The sequence below is a fragment of the Hippoglossus stenolepis genome, chromosome 4 (genome assembly GCF_022539355.2).
Source record: "Hippoglossus stenolepis isolate QCI-W04-F060 chromosome 4, HSTE1.2, whole genome shotgun sequence".
In the NCBI taxonomy this organism is placed as follows: domain Eukaryota; kingdom Metazoa; phylum Chordata; class Actinopteri; order Pleuronectiformes; family Pleuronectidae; genus Hippoglossus; species Hippoglossus stenolepis.
In genome coordinates, this window is record NC_061486.1 from 23,383,129 (window position 1) to 23,404,804 (window position 21,676).

At 38.5% G+C, this 21,676-nt stretch overlaps 1 protein-coding gene across 4 annotated transcripts; it reads left to right on the top strand.

Annotated features, from left to right (window-relative positions):
- The first annotated feature begins 4,200 nt into the window (after nucleotides 1-4,200).
- Nucleotides 4,201-15,925, top strand: LOC118106687 (von Willebrand factor A domain-containing protein 5A). 4 transcript variants are annotated; one of them, XM_047339705.1, is made up of 21 exons: nucleotides 4,239-4,467; nucleotides 4,559-4,641; nucleotides 4,885-5,087; nucleotides 5,182-5,404; nucleotides 7,749-7,915; nucleotides 8,006-8,120; nucleotides 8,221-8,396; nucleotides 8,485-8,573; nucleotides 8,681-8,825; nucleotides 9,470-9,549; nucleotides 9,630-9,744; nucleotides 10,156-10,314; nucleotides 11,474-11,577; nucleotides 12,002-12,204; nucleotides 12,346-12,411; nucleotides 12,656-12,694; nucleotides 13,584-13,658; nucleotides 13,923-14,092; nucleotides 14,863-14,986; nucleotides 15,083-15,163; nucleotides 15,546-15,925. In XM_047339705.1, the coding sequence occupies exons 2-20, from the start codon at nucleotides 4,599-4,601 to the stop codon at nucleotides 15,160-15,162; spliced, it is 2,376 nt and encodes a 791-aa protein (XP_047195661.1). In that variant the 5' UTR covers nucleotides 4,239-4,467; nucleotides 4,559-4,598; the 3' UTR covers nucleotide 15,163; nucleotides 15,546-15,925. The 4 variants fall into 4 exon arrangements, 3 of the variants coding, with proteins under 3 accessions (XP_035011299.1, XP_047195661.1, XP_035011300.1); XM_035155408.2 differs by having other exon boundaries at nucleotides 4,201-4,267; nucleotides 15,083-15,925; XM_035155409.2 differs by having other exon boundaries at nucleotides 15,083-15,925.
- The last annotated feature ends 5,751 nt before the right edge of the window (nucleotides 15,926-21,676 follow it).

A 21,676-nucleotide genomic window follows, 5' to 3' on the forward strand; every position in this document is an offset into this window, starting at 1 on the left:
CTCAGCATTATTGTCGTTAAAGTCATTTTCATCTGACAGTAGGGAAGATTTGATATCAATGGGATATCTGATACTGTGTATAGATTTCAAATTATGAATATTGTGACTACTTTTATGTGAATATCAGCACACAGAGGAATAAAGGGCAATGAAGGGGTAGATTTATAGGCTAAGCAAGCACTAAATCATGAAGAAGTCATGGACATTTCACTTAGTAAATCGGAAGCACAAACAATAATCAAAGGAAACATTATTAAAGAATGGCAGCATAGCTGGGATGTAGCTCACACATGGAGACACCTTTATGCAGTACAGCAGGAAGTGAGCACTGTGAGGACAGCTACAAGGAGAACCAAAGTGGAGAACATAGCAACCAGGTTGAGGATGGGACATGGACTCAATAATACACTTCACTTAATAAACAGACGCCAACAGGATTATGTGATTACTGCCAAATAGTGGAGTCATTAGAGCACGTAATGCTTCACTGCAATAAGTATGTTAGAGAACGAGAAAATCTAAAGAGGGAAATTGCAAAGAATGGCTTGGAAGAACTGAGCTTGGAAATAATATTTACCATTGTAATAGGGGGTATGCTCCATTATCTGTCACAACTTCAGTCAGCTCATAACATTTTCATTTTCTGTTATCTTGTTTTTCATGTACTAATTCTCATGTCATTTCAGAATTCAGCCACTCCCCCCTGCTCTGCATCACCTATTCCCACGGATCTCATTACCTGCCCCACCCCCAGACTCACCTGCTTTCCATCAGTCATCAGTCACCCAGTGTATATATACCAGCCCATTTCCTCTGTTCTTTACCAGATCATCTAGTGTGTTTTTCCTAGCTTTCCAGCGTTATCCCTTGTTTCACTCCTCTGCCTGATCTCTGCTCTGACCTGCCTTTTGGACCCTGGATTCCCTTTTTTGCCTGCTCCCTACCGGATTGGTTTGCTATCTCTGACTGTCTGCCTGGCTTTTGACCCCTGATCATTCCATTAAACCAGAACTCTTGTTATTCCCTAAAACTGCTCAAGTGTCGTGCTTTTGGGTTCACGTTTGCCATTTTGCGCATCCTGACATTATCTGAGGGAGACAGGATTGGACAAAATAATTGTATATGGCCTAGATCACTCTAATTTACACAGAAGGTTGCCATCCGCCACTAGACCTAACAAAGAAGAAGTAGAAGCTATCAAATATCAAGGGTAATAAGAGATACAGTACCGAATGGGGAAGAAGAAGAGGAAATAAGATATTGAAACAGACAGTGGATGGCAGTAATGCCATCTGCCAATAAACCTAACAAAGAGGAAGAAGAAGAAAAAGAAGAACCCTATGAAGAATTTAATTGTAATATAGAATTTGTAGAGATGGTGGTAATGTTCCTTGACTTTGGTTCAATAAACCTAAAAAAGAAGAAGAAGAAGAAGATTTGTTTGTATTTTATAATCAAAGCCTTTGAAAATACCAAAAGAAACACTGAGTTGGTGCTAGTTGTTCATAGTATAGCCAAAGCATGTTAAAGCTAAGTTTTGGTTTTCTTTTTAGATGTCGGTTTTGAAAATGAGGCTAAACTTTGTTATATTTTAGGCTATTTAAATATAAACCTTTTTAAGAAATAAATCTGATTTTCTGAATATTATTTTCAGATCATATTTCAAAATTCCTCTGAAATCAAGGTGAATAACGTTACACATTATGTGACGGCCCTCGTCACATGAGGAAAATAATGTTTATTTGTGCCAGAGGATTTAAAAGTTGGAAAAGTAAATCCTCTGTTAACAGCATATGATCCTAAATGTTTTAATAATTATAGACCTATTTTACCATGTTTTTGAAAATGTTTTTAAAATCTAAATGCCAACTCAATGCTTTTTAAACATCAGTATGCCAGAAAGACCATTCCACCTATATGGCTTGACTTCACTTGATTGACATATTACATAGTTACCTCTGCACTTGAAAATAATAAATTTACTTATAGTATTTTCATAGATTTCTCAAAAACTTTAGATACAGTCAACCATTATAGTTTACTGAAAAGGCTAAATATGGTTCTCACTGTATTACATCTATATGGTTAAAACATTACATTTCAAACAAAAAATTATATGTTTGTGTTAAGGGTTCCAACAAAGCCAAACCACACTTTGGGGTTTCTCAGGGGTCAATTCCTGGACCATTACTATTTCTGATTTACATTAATGATTTGTGCAAGGCCTCAAATACCCTTTCCCATGATAATGTTTGCAGATGACACAACCCTAGTCCTCTCTCACTCAGACTTCAATACACTGATTAAGAATGTGAATTTTAGTTTAACTCTCTACGTTTAATGGTTCAGAATAAATTAATTATCTTTAACCCTAGAACACTAACGTCGGGTGATTTTTACCCGAGCGAGTGTGGTCACAGGATTTTCATTGTGTTGCTGCTGTCTGAGTGGCGTGGGTCCTTGGGTAGCTTCAGTCTGCTCACTGACGTCATAGAAGGTAGGCTAGTTTCCTTGCTCCCATCCCTGGTTTTTTCAATAGGCATGTGTTCGGGTGATTTTCATCCGACGTTAGTGATAGAGGGTAAATATTTTTCGGGTGGATTTCACCCGACGTTAGTGTTTGTGTATTAAATCAGGCGATCTTATTACCTTTCAAGGGTAACAACGTTCAGGCCCGCCATATTTATTGCCCCATATCATGCACAGCTATCATCCTGTCACAGGCTTGGTGACTCTGGCGTGCCAACAAGTGAGTAAAACATAGCTAAGGTTTGTTTACGTTGGAAATCGTTAGCTACGCAGATTTCTTCTTTGATACTAGAGCTAAGTTATCTAGCTTGGAATTTGCATGTAATCCTTATTTAGTGTAATGGTTATGAATAAATATCACTTCGTGGTAATTTCCAAGGGAATTCATTTTTTTTGTATCTCTCCCAAAGTTGTCAGTGATGCAGGGAGACTGTGCCTTCAATTGACAAGGCTCACATGTCCCAGGAATGGGTGGACCGAAGAACAAGAAAAAAATTTTGGGGAATTTTTTCATTAACGATTCCCTAATTTTTCACTAATTTTAGATCCTTTTTATAGGGTCCCCCCATGATACAATTTTTACGTTTTATGAGACGTTGTATAGGGGGAAATAAAAGAAGAGTACTTCAATTTGCAATGTATTGTTGTACTTTAAAATTATTTTGATGAGAAGTATTTTTTATCGGGTATATTTAGAGGAGCTATATTATGGAATGGCTTTTCATAGGTGCAAAGAACTGTTCTTCTATAAAATGTTATACAAATGCTTCAAAGACCATTTAACTGCTGCTCTATAGCTGTTGTTATTGATGTATTGTTGACTTTGGAGATGGGATTTATTTTAATTATCGAATGCTATTGCTCAGGAGTCAATGCATGTATATGTAATAATACCCCCAACAGACACTCACACTAGGTGTGCATTTGAATGCATCTGCACACCTGGCCACATCACATACACACATATTTTATTTTTGTATTGATAATTGGGTTGTTTTTATTGGTTTGTTAATTATTAGGCTATATATGTTGTTGTTAATTTGTTGACTCTCATCACTAGTCATATTATTTTCTGCACTTTGTATTGTCTAATGAAATTTTTACTATATTACGATAAATAAATGACGAAATCAATAAACAAATGTATTTCAGTCAGGCAACTCGTGTTCAAATGTTTCATCACTCCCCCACATAGGATTACATAGATAGATACATGTACATAGGTATGATGGGGAAGAGAGCAAATATTTATAACCCCCCCGTTGGAGCCTACAGGTGGATGCTGGGGTGGTGGAGGGGCTGAAGCAACTGGCAGCGATTTAAAGGGAGTGATGGAAAATGTTCTCTACTTAAATAGACCGCCTAATAGGGTGGGTGTGTATTATAGATGATTGTGGAGAGTGAGGTATGTCACATGATGTATGTCACATGATTGCAGCAGAGCATCTCTAGTTGGCTTCCTGAACTAGCTCGCAAGCATTACTCCATATGTGTTTTTTATTGTATTTATTTATACTTATTCACATCATACTTATTTATACCTAAACTGTCATTTTGTGGTCTTTTATATAACATGAGAAGTACAAGTGAAACATGGAAGTTGAACTTCCAGATATGGAAAGAGGTGGGTGTGGTTTCTCCATGTAGTGTTGCAGCAGCTGGACTGTCAGTTCCTGTTTTGCTCTACATGTTGTGTTACTACATCTGCAAGAGAAGACAAGTAGCCTGAAAACCAGAAGTAGGTGTACTTGTGTATTTTATTTTCTTAACTACACTAATGCAGCACTAATGTAATGTACTGTTGATTAATCTCATTTTGGATGAGTGGATGGTGTAGTTATTTCTTTTGTAAAAAGCAGTTAGTGGACGACTTGCTAGAGATATTGAGGATACGTTTATAGATCTGAACAAAGCTACAATTTTGGATTTAATTCAAAGGTAACTCCTGCAATATAAATAATTGGTATTTTCCTAAAATCAGATTATGCTGCTGAGTGTCTGACATCAGAACTTTATCTCTAACCTACAGCAGAGAGTACAAAGATATCCCTGTTGCAGAGCTAAGAAGAATGTCAAACGCCTGTGGTCTGCTCACTATCCAGACAGAACCAGGTACAATGCAGAGCTGAAAACATCCAAACATCCATCACACAAGTAAAGGCTTCATTTTATTGAGTGTTAAACACACTATGATATTATCAGAAGCATCAGTAATGGTTGAAATAATTTATTTGTGCTTATGTATTTTCATGTGCAAGAATGAGATTGGTTGTGAATGGGGTGGTTTGTCAGAGTTGATTACTTAGAATCTAAATCTACGGACTGCTCAGTAACAATCAGCTGTTTCTCGCTCAGTTCCCCTGAAGAGCATTGAGGTGGAGCTGGAGGTGAAGGACCATGTGGCGACAGTGGTCTCCACTCTGAACTACGAGAACAAGGAGGACAAACCTCTGGAGGCTGTTTTCGTCTTCCCTCTGCCTGGAGACGCTGCTGTCTGTCACTTCAGTGCTCAGATTGGACAGACACAGATTGTAGCTGAGGTGAAGGAGAAACAGAAGGTGAGCTGGACAGTGACGTCTCACTCAGTGTGATGGATCCTAAAGAACCAGTAAAACACAGTGAGTGTTGCTCACGTGTTGTTTGTGTCTTCAGGCTCGTGAGGAGTATGATGATGCGCTGAGCTCCGGTCAGCAGGCCTTCCTGTTGGAGGAGAGCGAGCAGAGTCCAGATATATTCACTCTGAGTGTGGGCAGTCTGCCTTCAGGAGAGAGCGCCTCCATCAGGCTGGAGTACGTCACTGAGCTGGCTGTGCAGGCGGATGACGGGCTGAGGTTTTGTCTGCCTGCTGTGCTCAACCCTCGCTACGAACCTCAGGGTAGGAAACCCAGCCAGCACTTGGACTAAGATGCCTGAAACTAAACCAGAAAGTCAAAAACTCACCTTCATGACACTGGCAGTACTCGTACTGTTAACAATCTGACATCTGCGTTGTACCCATAGCCTATCTCTTCATTTCACGGTTGCTACACTGTCACAGTCTAGAATTTAATTATCAGAATTTTAGACCTTTAAAATGTCTTAAATGCATACAAATATTTCATACCACGTCTTAAATGCATTGAGGTAAGTCTTAATTATGTTGTTCAAGTAACAATACTTACGTATTGCTTTAAAATGTTTTGATATTGAATACTTTCTCATTTCTACATGCGTAGATATTAGCATGCTTTGATAAAACAAGTTCAATGCGGAACTGGTAATTGATGTAAACATCCCGGTCAGAATTAATCTCAGGACACTCGGCTTGACTGTGGGAAAGACCATGAAACCCATTGTGTCTGCCTGTAGTTTGTGAGATAATGTGGTGTTTCGAGGGTTATTCTCTACTAGGATAATTAATTTTATCTTCACATATGGGGAAGTGATTTAAATCTGGGACTTTGATATTCCTTCATATCTGTCGTACTTGACACAGTTGTAACTTGTATTCTTTATGGTCTTAAAAAGTCTTAAATTGAACTAGTAAAACCTGCAGGAACTCGGATTTATAATGATGGAAAAAGTGATTTCTCCTCCATGTTTTATGTTGTTCTTATTACACTGATGTTTTTTATATCAGTGTACAGCGGCTTCATCCCTCAATTGCTACTGCTCAGACTGTGGCTCCAAATGTGCATCATGGCATAGTTTGTATGTGGGATATTTTGACTTCCTCTCTGGATAGCGCAAGGTAGTGGAGATGCGTCGTTTTTTAAATACTGTCTGTGGCTATTCCTTAGAAACAGGCTCGTGACTCTTATCATAGCAAAAAGACAGACTTAGAATAATGTAATAGATAATGTAATGAGATCAACTTTCATTTTGACATTCAGAAAAAAAGACAGATCACCTGCAAGAGTTGCTTTAAAAATTGAGCTTTTTCTTTAACCTGACGCTCCAGATCTTTCGTTACACAGAACCAACTGTGAAGGCTTCATCTGAAAAGGCAGTTACTTGGCAGGGGATTCTCATCATTGCCAGAGAGTGAAAAACGCTTCCTATCATGGAAAGCCTTTGGTGCCCATCGCTCTCTTTGCTCTTCTTTCCATGAAAAAAAAACTTTACAGTTCTGTTGTAGCTGATGCTCCAGCCGCATTTACACCAACTTCTTTGGGAGCCGCCATTGTTAACAAATGGTTGCTTCTCACAGCTATGGTCACACACGCTCATGACTGCCAGCTGGGCTTTCCTCATAGGATGCTAATTGTTCTGAACATTTTTATATCCAGTCTATGGTCTGTGCACATGCAAATAACTTGGAGCAAGCTGGATTCTTGCTTGGGAGAAATCTCACTGGAGCTGTAAAAAGATGGCGATCACATTGTGATGTGATGTTTTCAGATTCTGAACACTATAAAAAGTTTCTAAGGTGGCTGGAATGGATGTGATGTGTCCACACTGACTCTGTGTTGAGTCTTTATATGAAAGCTTTGATGTGGTTTTGTCTGAAATAAGATTGGACAATTTTTTTGATATAGGCTGAATGTTCATTTTTATTTTACCAACATTTGTTTCATAAACAGGTTGAGTCCTGTATGTCCCAACACTCAAACATGTGGTAGTTCCAGGAAGTCAGTTGCTTAAATCATCTATCGTATTTCCAGAAATTGCTCAAGGCACACATTGATGCTTGTGCAACTGTGTGGATCTCAAAACACATTGGGACACAGTTTATTAGGTTGTCAGTTGCTCACACTAACACATGGTCGTCTTGTGGGCACAGACACACATTTTATTTAAATGTTATTTAAACATTTAAGAATTAACAGTACAACATTATTAATAGAGACATTAAAATCACGAACTAACTGTTGAGGGAAAAGAATAGGAAAGAAAAGCAAGGTTTTAGAGCACTGAAAGTTTAATGTAATGAAGTCATGACATTAAGTTACTAACCCTAACCCATAAGTAGTATTGTACAAACATTAAAGTAAGACATGGATATATTAACATGAGGACAAGCTTTTGTGTAAGCATGCTGACACATTTTTTGATCCATTGGTCTTTCAAAGTCCTGCAGCAGTAAAATATTTGTGGGTATATACGTGATATTTTCTTTTTATTTATCCTGTGAAGCCCAGAATGTCAAGTGGACCTAAGACTCAACTGCTTGAACCTTTCAGTGTGTAACATCTACAGCATTTCTAATTCGACTTATATACTTATACTTATGTATACAGGTTGTGAAGGTGCTGGTGTGCAGGTGACCTCTGTTCCAGCCTCTCTGGTTCCCTACAGTCTGTCGTTTTCTGTCCGAGTGTCGTCTCCTCGTCCAATCTCCAAAGTAGAGTCCAGCTGCTCTCTGGAGCCTCTCCAGTACGTCAACACAGAGCAGACCCAGGCCACGGTAGGTAGACTGCTCACATGTCCGCTGTGTGTGGTTGTTCCTCAGCACTGAGAGCTACAAATATAACTGAGTGTGCTTTGTGAACTGCAGGTGAAGTTGGCTGCAGGACACAAGTTTGACAGAGATGTTGAGCTGCTGATTTATTACAGTGATGCTCACAAGCCCACTGCTGTGGTGGAGGCAGGACAGGCCTCTGCCAAACCTGGTGAGTGAAAACGAGTCAGGTTGTTACTTTGCACAATAGAAAAGTCGATCATCCTCGTAGTCCAACTGAGTTACACTTTTTGGCATAAATGATGTTTCAGGGAGTCTGATGGGCGATCCAGTCCTGATGCTGAGCCTGTACCCTGAGTTCCCCCAGTCTGTGATGTCTTCACTCACCTCATGTGGAGAGTTTGTGCTCCTACTGGATCGATCTGGGAGTATGGATTGTCCAACGAGTGACACCAAGCAGCAAGAAACTCGAATTGCCAGTGCCAGGGTATTCAGCGAGTTTAAACTCTGTCATTAAACTTTTCATAGTGTCTCACACACAGTTACCTTCACCATCTTGTTTCTGCTTCCCTCAGGATACTCTACTGCTCCTGTTGAAGAGCTTACCAATGGGCTGCTACTTCAACATCTACAGTTTCGGCTCCAGCTTTGAACACATCTTCCCGTATGTCACTCCCTCACGTCCACACAACAGATTTCATCCTGTCCTTGTTGTTAATGCTTGTTTGTGCATGTGTGTTTACATGTGTTCATGCATGTGTGCGATCGCAGAAAGAGTGTGAAGTACAGTGAGCAGAACTTAGAAGACGCTCTGAAGAAAGTTGAATCGATGCAGGCGAATCTGGGAGGAACAGAGATTCTGAAGCCCCTCACACACATTTTTAGCCAGCCCTGCATTTCTAATCAACCTAGACAAGTAACTCACTCACACACACACACCCACGAATGAAAAAATTTCAGTAGTATAAATGAAAAGGCTATTTCTGTATTTCTATGTTTGTTCCAGCCTATACTGGCAAACTCAAGACAGATGTTGTAGATCTGATGATCACACTGCTATAACCAATCCTTCTCTACACTGAGTTAACCCCGCCCTAATAATTATCATATGGACAAATAAATACAGAAAACATTTAATAAATGTAGAAATACATCAATAAATAAATGTTGAAGTAAATCAATTCACTTCTTCAGAAAGAAAGAAATTGCCTTTTCATCGCAAACAGTATTATATATACATTTGTTTATGTGATTATTTTTTAAAGACAATTTTTGTCCTTCATAGTGTTTAACATGCATGTCATCAACATAGCTTAAGACTATACCATACCATCAGCACAGAATTCCCAATGTCTTATTTAAATGGCACGTACAAATCTGAACCAACCGGACTGTGTGTTTGACGCTCATACTTGTGACCATTGTATTTGACTCCACCATAAAAAAACAGTTGTGTTACTACAGAGGCATCTTAACATTGCTCTCACAGAACTACGTAGATGACTCCGCATGTTACTGGGTGTGCTGGTATGTAACTCCTGTGTACACTCTCCTCCCCAGGTTTTTGTCTTCACTGACGGGGAGGTGTCCAACACCAAAGAAGTGATTGATCTGGTGAAGAAGAATTCAGGTTCCCACAGGTGAAACCACAGAGTCCTGCTCACAGTGTGTCCCATGTTGTAATGCAGTCTGTGTTAAACACTTAACTACTGTGTTGTAGATGTTTCTCTTTTGGGATCGGGGAAGGGGCCAGCTCTGCTCTTATCAATGGATTAGCCAAGGAAGGAGGAGGTCACGCTCAGTTCATCACAGGAACCGACAGGATGCAACCCAAAGTAAGAAAGACATTAAACATGGCAAAACTGTTGCGTTACACACTGCTGAAACAACTCAATACAAATCATGGCTTCAGTAAGGTCAGGACATGACGCATTAATCAGCACATCAACACTGGTGTCGGTCCTTATCACCAAAAGCTCTCTTGACATCTTTGCATGTATTGCTCTGCTTTTTCATCCCAAAATATTTGTTTTCTTTAATTTATGCATCTGTCACACGTCAGAAACGTCATCAACAGTCCCAATAGCTCGTGATGAATCCTGCAGAGGATCTTCTGTTGTCTGCGGACTTTTTCTAGGGCACTGGCAGAACCGTAGAATATCTGGAGGATCTCTGGAGTTCAGCGCTTGTCTGAAAGCAGCTTCAGTTTCTGTTCCTACTTTTGAAAACTGTATTTTCCCCATCAGGTGATGCAGTCGCTGAGATTTGCTCTGCAGCCGGCTGTGGTGGACATCGCAGTCACATGGGATTTGCCAGAAGGAATGTCTTTCACTGTTCTCTCTCCACCAATCACAGCAATTTTCCTGGGTCAGAGGTCACTGATTTATGTCCAGCTCACTGGACAGGTAGGAGCAGCACCATCTCTTCTTACTGTAATCCCTATTTAACATCTGAGACTGAATTTGTCAAAGTGAACAAATTCCTTAACTGGATTTCTTTTTAAATCAGTTACGTGTCGTCACATTACACATGAAATATGTAACTTTGTCCACTAGGGGTCTCTTATTTACAGAACAAAAGACCCTGGGGTGCGTTCAGAAAGTACATATAATCTTCTATCCCAACCACTATTCCTTGACCCTGATGGAATACATCACAAGTTCAAGGATAGATGTAAAGGAGAAGCTGTAAGGAGTTAGGAAAGGAGAACCATGGCGCAGAGAAAATCTATCTCTACTTCCACTCTGTGTTTATATTTATAACAACTTTATTTATAACAGAAGATACACACAAAATGTACAGTACTCTGTGCGAGAGGCTGTGCGCTGAGAGTTCTAAAAGGTTACGTGTCCAAAATAGAAAGACACGCCCTGAGAAAATATGTTTTCACCTTTTACAGAGGGAACATTTAATTATTACCTACAGGAAATAACAATACAACAGATTTAAACAATTATAATAATACAAGGAATATACATGGATAAAATCATGTATATGTTTTTTTTTTTTCACAATCAGGGGGTTAAATTAATTTTACATTTGTGTTTGGTTGTGATGATGATATTTGGAACTTTAAGTTCACTGTTTGTTGTTGACTAGACAGATGTGACAGTGAAGAAATCAGGAGCTCAGACGATCACATGATGATTCCCATCAGTTCTTGATCATGTCATAAGAATTGTGTGGCTGCATTTTCTCCTTTCTTTTCATATAGGATGGTCCGATGTTTCCAATGTCGAAGGAGATAAGTGAGGAAGCATTGACGCATTCTTTACATATCCTTTGAAGAATTCAAATTCAAATTATGGCGGCCACAGAAATACTTCTTGGTTTTTAGGAAGGTGCCTGAGCAAACAGACCATTGAATCACGCCCCTATTTTTATGATTTTTGAGAAGTAGGGGGATTCTCTGGTTTTGAATATTGTTGGAAACATTTTGGATAATGCAAGTACAAAAGTCAGCTAAATATTTAATGTAGGTCATTTTTAGACATGAAAAATTAAGAATTGTTACATATTCTATCTTTTACAAACATGGTTTCTACCACTGTGATGTTTTCTCAGAGCTCAGAGGCAGCAGAGGGCTGTGTGACGTTGAAGTACAGCCTCGCAGGTCATCCCACTGAGAACCAGCTCCACTTCACTCTCACACCTGCAGAGGTCACTGGGTAAGAAGTCATAAAAAATGGAGAGCGGGCCGAGAGACGCATGCTTAAATATTTATCTCATTATGTAGAGACGTCCCAAACAGTTGACTGTCAGCATTGGCCTTGCGAGGTCCACACTAGGTGGCATTATGAGCCATGTTCAACCAATGAAATGAAGATTTTTATGAATTTGATAGTAAATGTGATATAAAAATCACCATTCATGTGTTTCATCACAGCACAGTCATATCATTTAGTTTACAGCTCAAAAACACAATTACGTGTGCAGCATGTCTTTAATAACAAATTGTGAATGAGCTGGTGAAGAAGTTTGTATTATCTGGAAGTGTTGAAAGAAAGTTACTGATGCTGTTGTGAATCAAGTTTGCATTCTTTGAAATGTAAGATAAGGTTTCCTGTGTTCACTCCTGTCTCCCATCTGCAGATTAACAGTCCACAGGTTGGGTGCTCGGACTCTGATTCGGTCCCTGGAGATGGAGGAGGAAAATGGCGAGGAACAAGAGAAGGTGGTGGACCTCAGTGTCCAATCAGGAGTGAGCAGTTCATACACTGCCTTCATTGTTGTCAACAAAGGCAATGGCGAGCCGATTAGAGGACCTCTGTTGTGCAGACATATCATAACAGCTGGTGACTGACTTTCAGAATGAATTTGTAACCCACTGATATTACTTTAATTTTCTTTAATCTTCTTTACATATTTGTATGTTTTTTTTTATTTTATGTTTCTAACTTCCACCTGTGGTTTAATGTGCACTGTTTTCCTCTAAGATCTTTGTCTCAAAAGTAGTTTGCTGTATTTCGATGAGGATGATTCATGGGGCAGCAAAAACATAGGTAATATGTAGTAAAAGTTAAATTTTGATTTAAACACAGTTTGTATATTTAAAATTATGACAAAAACACTTTTGTAACTCAACAGAACAGTTCATTCCTCTGGTAAGAATATTTATGCCTATGCCTATGCCTCTGCATGAAATGACATTGTGTTAATTTGTCAGAAGAGTTTTTTAAACTACTGGAGACTCATTCTATTGTGTTGAAATTGTAAAGATTTTAACTTACCCAACCTTTCTCTCAGCATTTTCAGGAAAGTCTGTGAAGAAGAAAGTAAAATCAGGTGAAGGTTTTCCCCTTTTTTAGATAATTTGTAGTGATGTCAAAACGCATCTTTGAGGTCAATGTAATTCTTCACTGTGTAAAGAGTGTTGTGTAAAGATTTCTGCACAAAATTATGAAAGGATGATTCTTAACAAATCAAACTGAACAGAATTTTATTGCTTCTGCTCAAAGTACTAATCAAATACATTTGAAAAACTGAAATCTGTCCACTCAGCTGCTATGGGTCTTTGAGGCAGTTGTCAAAAAATACAAGCAGCAAAAAAACTCTGCTGGGAGAGCTAATCCCACCATAATAAACACATTCATGAACATTGAATCTTAAAATGATAATACCAGGAGCTTTGTAAGTAAGGAGGGTGCTGGGGTTGTGGACGTTCTTGGTCTGAGTGCATCAGCCCAGTGATTGGAAGTGTCCTGTTATAAAGGCTGCAACTCACACCTTGCTGATAAACCATTTACACAGATGATATTTGCCGGATATTTCATTAGAGCTGAGTTATTGTCAAAGAAAGTTGTTCCATCTGTGTTTTTCCTGGTAATGCAAGTCGAAATGTAAAGGGATCTTAGTTGACAAAGGGCGAGAGACGGGAAACACCCTGGATTGGTCGCCAGTCAATCACAGGGCCAACATACAGAAACAAATAACCATTCAAACTCACACTCACACCTACAGCCCTTGTGTTCATATGGGTGTGTGTGATTGGTGTGGGGTATGAAGTTTTTCCTCACGTGATTAGCATGTGAAGTTTGTTCTGAGCTGTGTGTGAGCCAAAGGGTTGGGTCTTCATGCACACTTGAACTTTCCAATGAGTGTGTGTGTGCACATTATACACATTTAGAATAATAAGCTCCTGATGTTTTGCTTGAAATCTCTGCTCCATCATCAGTTTTCAGCAGAATTGGCAGATACTTCAAGAGTGGTCAGGGTGTCTCACCTCAGAGCGACCGGAAACAAACAAGTGGTATGTTCTTCTCATGCTATTGAACTATATCTGTCAAAGCTCCTACGGATTTAAAAGGAAAAACAGTACCTTAAATCTCACAGCATTTATTTGTGTGTCTGTCTGGACTCCATGTGTTGTATGCATCTCACTTCGAGGCTGGAAGTTTTACACTTTTGATGTGACTGCACAATACAGTCCCTACAATTCCTATAAACCCACATCTGTATAGCAACTCACAGATTGTTTTATGTTTACATTTTTTCCTTTTGTTTTTCTCATCAGAAACCCTTTCATGCAGTGATGCTGGCATTGAGCCGAGGCAGCCACCCAGAGACCCTTTGCTGCAGCTGGTCTCCCTGCAGAAGGCGTCTGGCTGCTGGCTGCTTGATCCGGCTCTGGCTGCTGCTGTGGGAAAGACCAGCGAGGAGGTGGAGAACACAAAGCCTCCATCGGTGGGTTGCAGTCACATTTGAAAGTGCAACAAGTTATTAAGACATATTTAATGCTACCAGAGATCAGTAAGGGCTCAGCACATGGACAGAGGAAGTATACATCCTTACAGCAGCTTATGACATCCTGGTAAGAACAATGGGCCTCATTCACTAACATGTACGCAGAAATGTTCTTAATCTCCGCAGAAAATAAGTGTGTACGCAAAATCGTCGCTGGATTCATGACGCGTTCACACCAGCCAATTTTTTTCTCACCTTCAATGCATATGTTTGTGAATCAGAATCATTCTAAATTGACAGGCGCGTGTCCGCTCTCTGTAATTAGCATACTGCCATGCCTCTATTTCTCCTTGTATGGACATCCATTTGTGATGAAGCGAGCGGTGTGCTGCACAGAGAACAGCCAGGACATGTGAACTTCGATATTTGGCCGGCACTAATAATAAATAGCAATATAGGTCAGACTAAGATATATATAATGAAAATGTACATTTTGAGCACAGTACAGTACAATATAAAACTCTTACTACTACTACTACTGCTACTACTAAAAATAATAATAATACAAGTATGATAACAAAATAGAAAACAGTTATACAACAATAATTCTGTAATGGCTTGTACATACACTGTATAATACCATACAATAGATATTGTATATTGTGTATATTTCAGTCCGTCCTTAACAGAGAGAGTGGTGGAATGGTTAAAGTAAAGACACTCATACTGTTGGTCTCAACATTTTCATGTTTCTCACTTTTGTTCGTTAGGTGGACCAGGAAGTGTGGGCCACCATTCTGGCTCTGATCTGGCTTCATGGTTTCAAGATGGATGCCAAGCAAGAGTGGGAGCTTCTGGCTATGAAGGCTGTGTCCTGGCTCCGTGTTCAGAGCGGTAGTCAATAATATCTTGTTTATAAAAATGTGTAAAGGTCACAATCAACTCTTGGTCTATACTCAGTTTTCTTCTCCTGTGTGTTTTTTTCCCCAGCACCATGTGAAGCAGAGTGTGTGGAAGCTGGAAACACACTGTTGGGTTGTGAGCTACAGAAAGACGTCTTGGGGCTCTGAGGTTACAATTGAACTGGCTTCTCTTCACTTTGCTCTGTAGACGGACTGATATATGCCTTATTATTCTTGCTGTATTTGCACTGCACTTCATCTGCTACAACACAGTCATATGAAATTGACTTTTTATATGAAAAAATATTTTGACACCTTTTTTAATGTTTTCATCGTAAGCTGTTCTCACTTAAACCAATTAAATTTGGATCTCTGGAAAAAGTTGAAAATGAATAGCTCAGTCGTGCAGAGCTGTAAATAGCATGTTTCACTTTTCTTCAAGCACTGTACCCTAATAATATAAACTGTGCTGTGACAAACAACACATACACCAGATTGTAAAAATGGGTTAGTACCAAATTGTTGTTCTTTTTTTTTGTTTTCTTTTACAGCTATAGCGTCTAATCCAAAAGGAACGTCTGAACACACTTCCAGTTTATAGTGCACAGCATTTACCTGCCACCATTTTATTTCAAAATCTGTCATGTCTTTCACATGTAGTCTGTTTTTATTACAGCTGTCAGTAATGATGCACCATCACAATGATAAAATAATGAATGTTTCTAAGACCTTAATTTACTCTTCATGATAATAAAGTTTATTTATGTATAGCACCTTTCAAAACTCCAGTTAAGAATAAAGAATTGAGGGCAAAAGAACTGAAATATATATGAAGATCACACAATATTGGAGGACAAATACAGTATAAGAATAAAAATGTCACTGATGATACATTTGTGAAAACTAAATAAAGTAAAACATTATAAAATGATTAAAAGAGTCATCTCAGATTTAAAAAGTAAATAGACAATAATGGCCTCCACCAAGGCCCAAGTCTCCTCATTAAACCACATTTGAATTCACTAGATCGCGATTTTATTTAGATCTGCGCCATATTGCACACACTCATGCATATCAGTCCCATAAAGATTATAGATTTTTTTCCATCAAGACCCATGAATTATTCTTGGAGAAATCCACGAATTGTTGAAAAACATCCTTACAATGTTAAAGAAAGCGAAGAAAAAAAATCCTTTATCCGCCCCCTGATCCGAATTCGCAGCAAGATTTAATGTGTTGGGTCATCTCCCACCCCTCCATAAAACTTAAAGGAAATTAGTTGAGTAGTTTTTGTGTAATGCTGCCTACAAACAAACAGGAAAAACATAACCTCCTTCACAGAGACAGATCAGGGAGATTGATCGAGAGATTGATCATTGGTCATGGGTCCTCAGACGGGACTGTGAAATGGATTCTTTGCTGACGACCTGCAGGTTATGACCAGGCACACGTAATAATGATAATATTTACTTTATTGTATTACTTTATTATTATTATTTACAAAGTGTTATCTGGAATAAAATAAAACAGTACAGAGTCAATATAAAAACAACAAAACATGAAAAATAGAACACACAGGTGTGCCGGAGTCGAGACAGAACACCTGCTGGACTTCATCAGTAATCCAGCTCCTTTATAGACTCTGCCCTGCCATCGCCACGCTGCCAGATTGGAGATTCAGTAAACAGTTGGTATTCAACGCTTCTAGCTCCTTTTATATCTTTAGTAATTTTTTTAGTCTACTATCATGTGGCCTGGAATCATCGTGTTCTCTGTCACCCTGCGATACTCTGCAACTCACTCAGAACCCCGGGTCCCTTCTGCCTCCTGCTCGGTTCTGGTTTTTGGATTGAGACCCCCTGCCATCACCTTCTACAATAAAAACCCTGAACTGATCAGCCATCTCCTGTTCTGTGTCTGCACTTGGGTCTGCTAGTTAACTGCCACTTAGCACATGGAAGATAAAACCTAAATAAAACAGGGTTGTAAGATCAATGCATGTAAAACACAGGTGACACATAAAAACAAGATCGACAGCATATTCAATATGATATCAAAATATCTGGAATGTGCTTAGATGCAAGTCCACGATGGGCCTTAAAAATAAAATCTTAAAATCAATTATAAAATGTATTGATTGCCAATAAAGAAAAGTTTAAATCTCTAAAAGACTCTTTTAGTGGATTTGGTCAGAATGTAATTTGTGTAAACTCAGTTGTGAACCACTTCTCTTGTACAGGAATAATAAGGGTTATTTGGACTGTACTCCTCGGCTTCTCTGGTTCCTGTTCCAGGTTTTACTCATGTTGTGGGGACAGTCACATTATCAATCAATCAATCAATCAATCAAATTTTATTTGTATAGCCCATATTCACAAATCACAATTTGTCTCATATGGCTTTAACAGGGTGTGACATCCTCTGCCCTTAACCCTCAACAAGAGTAAGGAAACACTACTAAGAAAACCTTTTAACAGGGTAAAAACAACGTAGAAACTTCAGAGAGAGCCAGATGTGAGGGATCCCTCTCCCAGGACAGACGGAAGTGCAATAGATGTCAAGTGTAAAGGAGGACACCAGCAAGAAAAGGGCATTTGCAGCATTGATTAGAATAAACACTTTATAGGAACTTGCCTTTCTTTATGGGAACAAAAATAAAGTCTCCATAATGTAATACTCAAATAAAATTTTAAGGACATTAAGGTTAGGTTTATGTTTTAGGTTTATGTTGTGTGTGTGTGTGTGTGTGTGTGTGTGTGTGTGTGTGTGTGTGTGTGTGTGTGTGTGTGTGTGTGTGTGTGTGTGTGTGTGTATCCGGACGTATATATTCTTATAAGACAAGGCCCTATCCCAGCATTTAATGTTGTGTTACACAGCACAAACATGTAAACAAATCATGCAGTTTTCCTCATATCACCAAGCATCCTCATGTAGAAGGCACATGAGAAAGGTCTCAATTTCCTTTATTTGTTGAGGTTTTTCAGTAAGAGCCTGAGGTTAGTTACTCTGTGCAGTTGGTTTTGTGTGGGTTTTTCAAATCCAAACATCCTGCGTTTGAATTCGCTTTTTTTGTTCTGTGTTTCGCTCTCTGTGAAACAAACACTATCATCACTTTCAGTTTTGGTATTGTCTTGTATATGTTTTTTCTAATGCCTGCCTATCATTGCTTCTGTGTGTGAAAAAATAAGGCCAATTGTGCCTATACGTTGTAGTATGTGAGCTTGGCCGCCAGGAGGCAGCCAAGGAGCTTTTCAAATTCATATCTGAAAACATATAATTTAATAGATTCGAAAAATCTATTATTTTGGACTAAGTACCATTAAGAATAACTCAATATAATAAGTAGCTTCAACAATGTGAAAAGTTGCCTCTGCCATTTAGCTTATTCATAAATTGCTTAAGTTGTCGGTAATGATGTAACTGTTCCATGATTTCTTGTATTTCCTTCATTCCGTACTTATTAATAGATTGGTCTTTTTCATCTCTTTTGATTGTGTCTAGCTTTTGTCTTCTACTCTTTCTGTCCTTACTTAGTGCCGTTGATTGTTGTTATTGTTTGCTCGATAACTGTTTATATTATTAATGTCCCTCGTACAGTTTTGTTTTGTATAAAAAAAGTCTGACACACTGCATCGTCTGAAAATTAGACAGGTTGGTAAAAACAAATCTAGTCGGCCTGCCACCACTGCCAAAAAGATCCTAGAGAAAAAAAGTTGACTCTCTCTAAAATAATGTGTTAAGTTTTTTTTAAGCATCCTAAGGTCCTCAAAAATGCTTTTCCAGGGCAGAGTTATCTCCACAAGATCAATATGTCTCCTGCACCTTGAGTGCTATGGACCGTGCATCCCCAGCACCATCGGTGCTCAGGCCCTACTATAAAATAGTAGTACCAAAAATAAAAGGATTCCCAGTCTTATATATTTGGCAATAAGTGAGATGTTTTTAAAGAAGCACAATAAACCTTTCCCAACAGTTAGGCAAGGAGGCTGGGGAAAAATGCATAAATACAAAAATACCAAAGGATTGATCAGATTCTGATGAATTAGAAAACAAAAAAAAGTATTTTATAGCAAATCATCGATCACTTTTAAAACATGAATTTGAAACCTTAAAGTAGAATAAATGTTATGTTTGAATAATTCGAATAACAAACACAAAACTCAAAATAATTACAGAACGTGAGACAGAATACAATAATAATCAATAATAACAGCCGTTGTGTGTCCCCATTAAAGACTGATAGCAGGAGGAGTACTGTAGCATTGACAATCTGGCCAGAAAAAAGCAAATACATTGTAAAGAAGTAGGCGATATTCTCAATAACACACTCCATGGAACATGGTAAAGTTCAAAATTCTAACTTAAATTCATTATTATATAAATAATTTAGTTTTTCAAATGATTTCTTACCCTCCATGTTAACTGATGCAGACTGCAGGTCAAACCGCAGCGCAGAGCTTCACGCTCCCCCGGGATCTGCAGTGGTAGTTTCAACTTCCAGACTAGTTCATTACACAGTTTGAGCAAATCTGGCAAGAAATCACACTGATAATTATTATAAACAATATAATTGTAAATATATAGCATAAGAATGAATATAATTATAACACAATATGCCTTTGCTGTTCTCCCACATAAGTTTAACCTTTAAAATCTGCCGAAACACTAAATATATTGTAAATAGTATCAGTGATACTATCAGTTATTGTGATAAATGAATCATGAAAACAGAGCTAACGCTAACTTAGCTAATGCTAACGTGGCTAATACTAACTCGCAAGCTAATGCATAGTACGCTCTTTAATCAAACGATGTGAGACAAAAAACATTACTCCAGCTCCAGACCAGAGGGCGGGAAACAGACAAAATGGCGACGTTAAATTCTTCTTCTCTCAAAAAAAGATGATTTGACATGAAAAGGTTCTTCAAATAACCAAAAGTGGAGTTGGGTGTGTTTTGAAGAACTCTTCTTTTGAATTCAGTCCCCCAAAGAACCATAAACAGCAAAAACAGGTTCTTTAGCGAGAAAAGGTTCCCCAGAGCACTCAAAGGTTCTCCAGAGCACTTGTGAAGAACCAGTTTTTCTTAGTATGTAAACTATTTTTGATGCCGCATTCTTTCTTGGAGTACGAATTTCTCTTCTTTTCACCTCATTTGTCCTCGGTGAGTAAATAATTTGACGGTATGATATTTGGATAAGTGTTGCTTCTGTAAGTTTACTGATGATTAAGACTTGTCATTCTTCTTTCTTTTCAAAAGTGGAGATTTCCCAGGAGCGATTTTCATCCCAAGCAACTGACAGCAATTAACTAGTCAGATACATTGTTTAACACACTCATATTGTGTGTGACAATCTCATCAGATGTCCTCCTTCTGTATTGTACCTAATCAAACGAATGAAAATGTTTTTGCTTTTTCGTCATACATAATAAGGATATGAGACTGTTTCTCTTTGTCTTTTGTCTTTGTTGTTTTTGTTATGAATTCCTCCATGCTGGCAATAGCCAGTGGCTGGATGGATTATGTTGTTGGGTTGCTCATGCGTCTCTTCAATCACATTCTTGTGAACATGATATCTCAAAAGTGCCTGGTGGAAATTTTGTCACATCTTGACCTTGAACTTTCCACCACCATCAGTCTGTCCTCATGCCGAAGTGGACAGTTGTACTGTAATACTGGAATGCCAATGCCTTCTGACTCTCCCAATATATAATGTTCATGAGAATCGGACAAACATGAGGTTGCCATAACCCTGACCTTTGACCTTTGACCAATAAAATGTAATCAGTTCATGTTGTACTACATTTAATGATAGGCGTTCCAGATAACATGATAGACAGAAGGTTTTATGAATCATATTGTAAGTGACATACATTTACATTACATTCATACTGTGTTTTTAATACATTTTTGCTTTAAGGGCAAGAAATGAAGGCTCCCTTTGCTTCATGTCAATCATTGTGCTTTTCAGCTTGCTATGACAGATATATAGAGAGTGGTGGGATGCACCAAAGGAACTGCCTGTCAGCTCTCTGTCACTCCTCTGTAGTCAAAGGCCGTCGCTCTGTGCTCATCTCAGTGCGAGTCAGGAGCAGGTTCTGTTGTTCAAAACATATTCCTCACAAGATATTTGATTTCCTCACTCCTTCCCACATTGGTTTGGCCCACTTGTTTTTTGTTGCCATAACACATGCTGTTGCTGTCCTTATGACCCAGACATAAATCTGATGAGATATTGATGCCACAAAATAACTGACCTTGTCAAGAACCCATCAAGATTCAGAGCCCATAAACACATTCATTAATACCTCTCACCTACTGTGACTGTCCTCACTGAGGAGATATGATATGATGTGTCTTGATATATAATTCACACTAAAATCTCTCTGAGAAAGAACAGAAATAACTGCTTTTATCTTTCTTTTTTGTGTAGGCAGTGGTGGAGGAAGGACAGAATATTTGTACACAGCAAGTGAAAGAAATATTGATACAACGAGAAAATACATCAAGTTACAATTAAACAAGACTAACAATATTATCATTCTGTCAATTTTCATGTATTTCATGTTCACTGTAGAAACATCTGAGTACACAGTGCAACAGCATTGATGTAATATATATATATATATATATACTGTATATACATATATACATACCTGTATATGTAGCTACAGATACAACT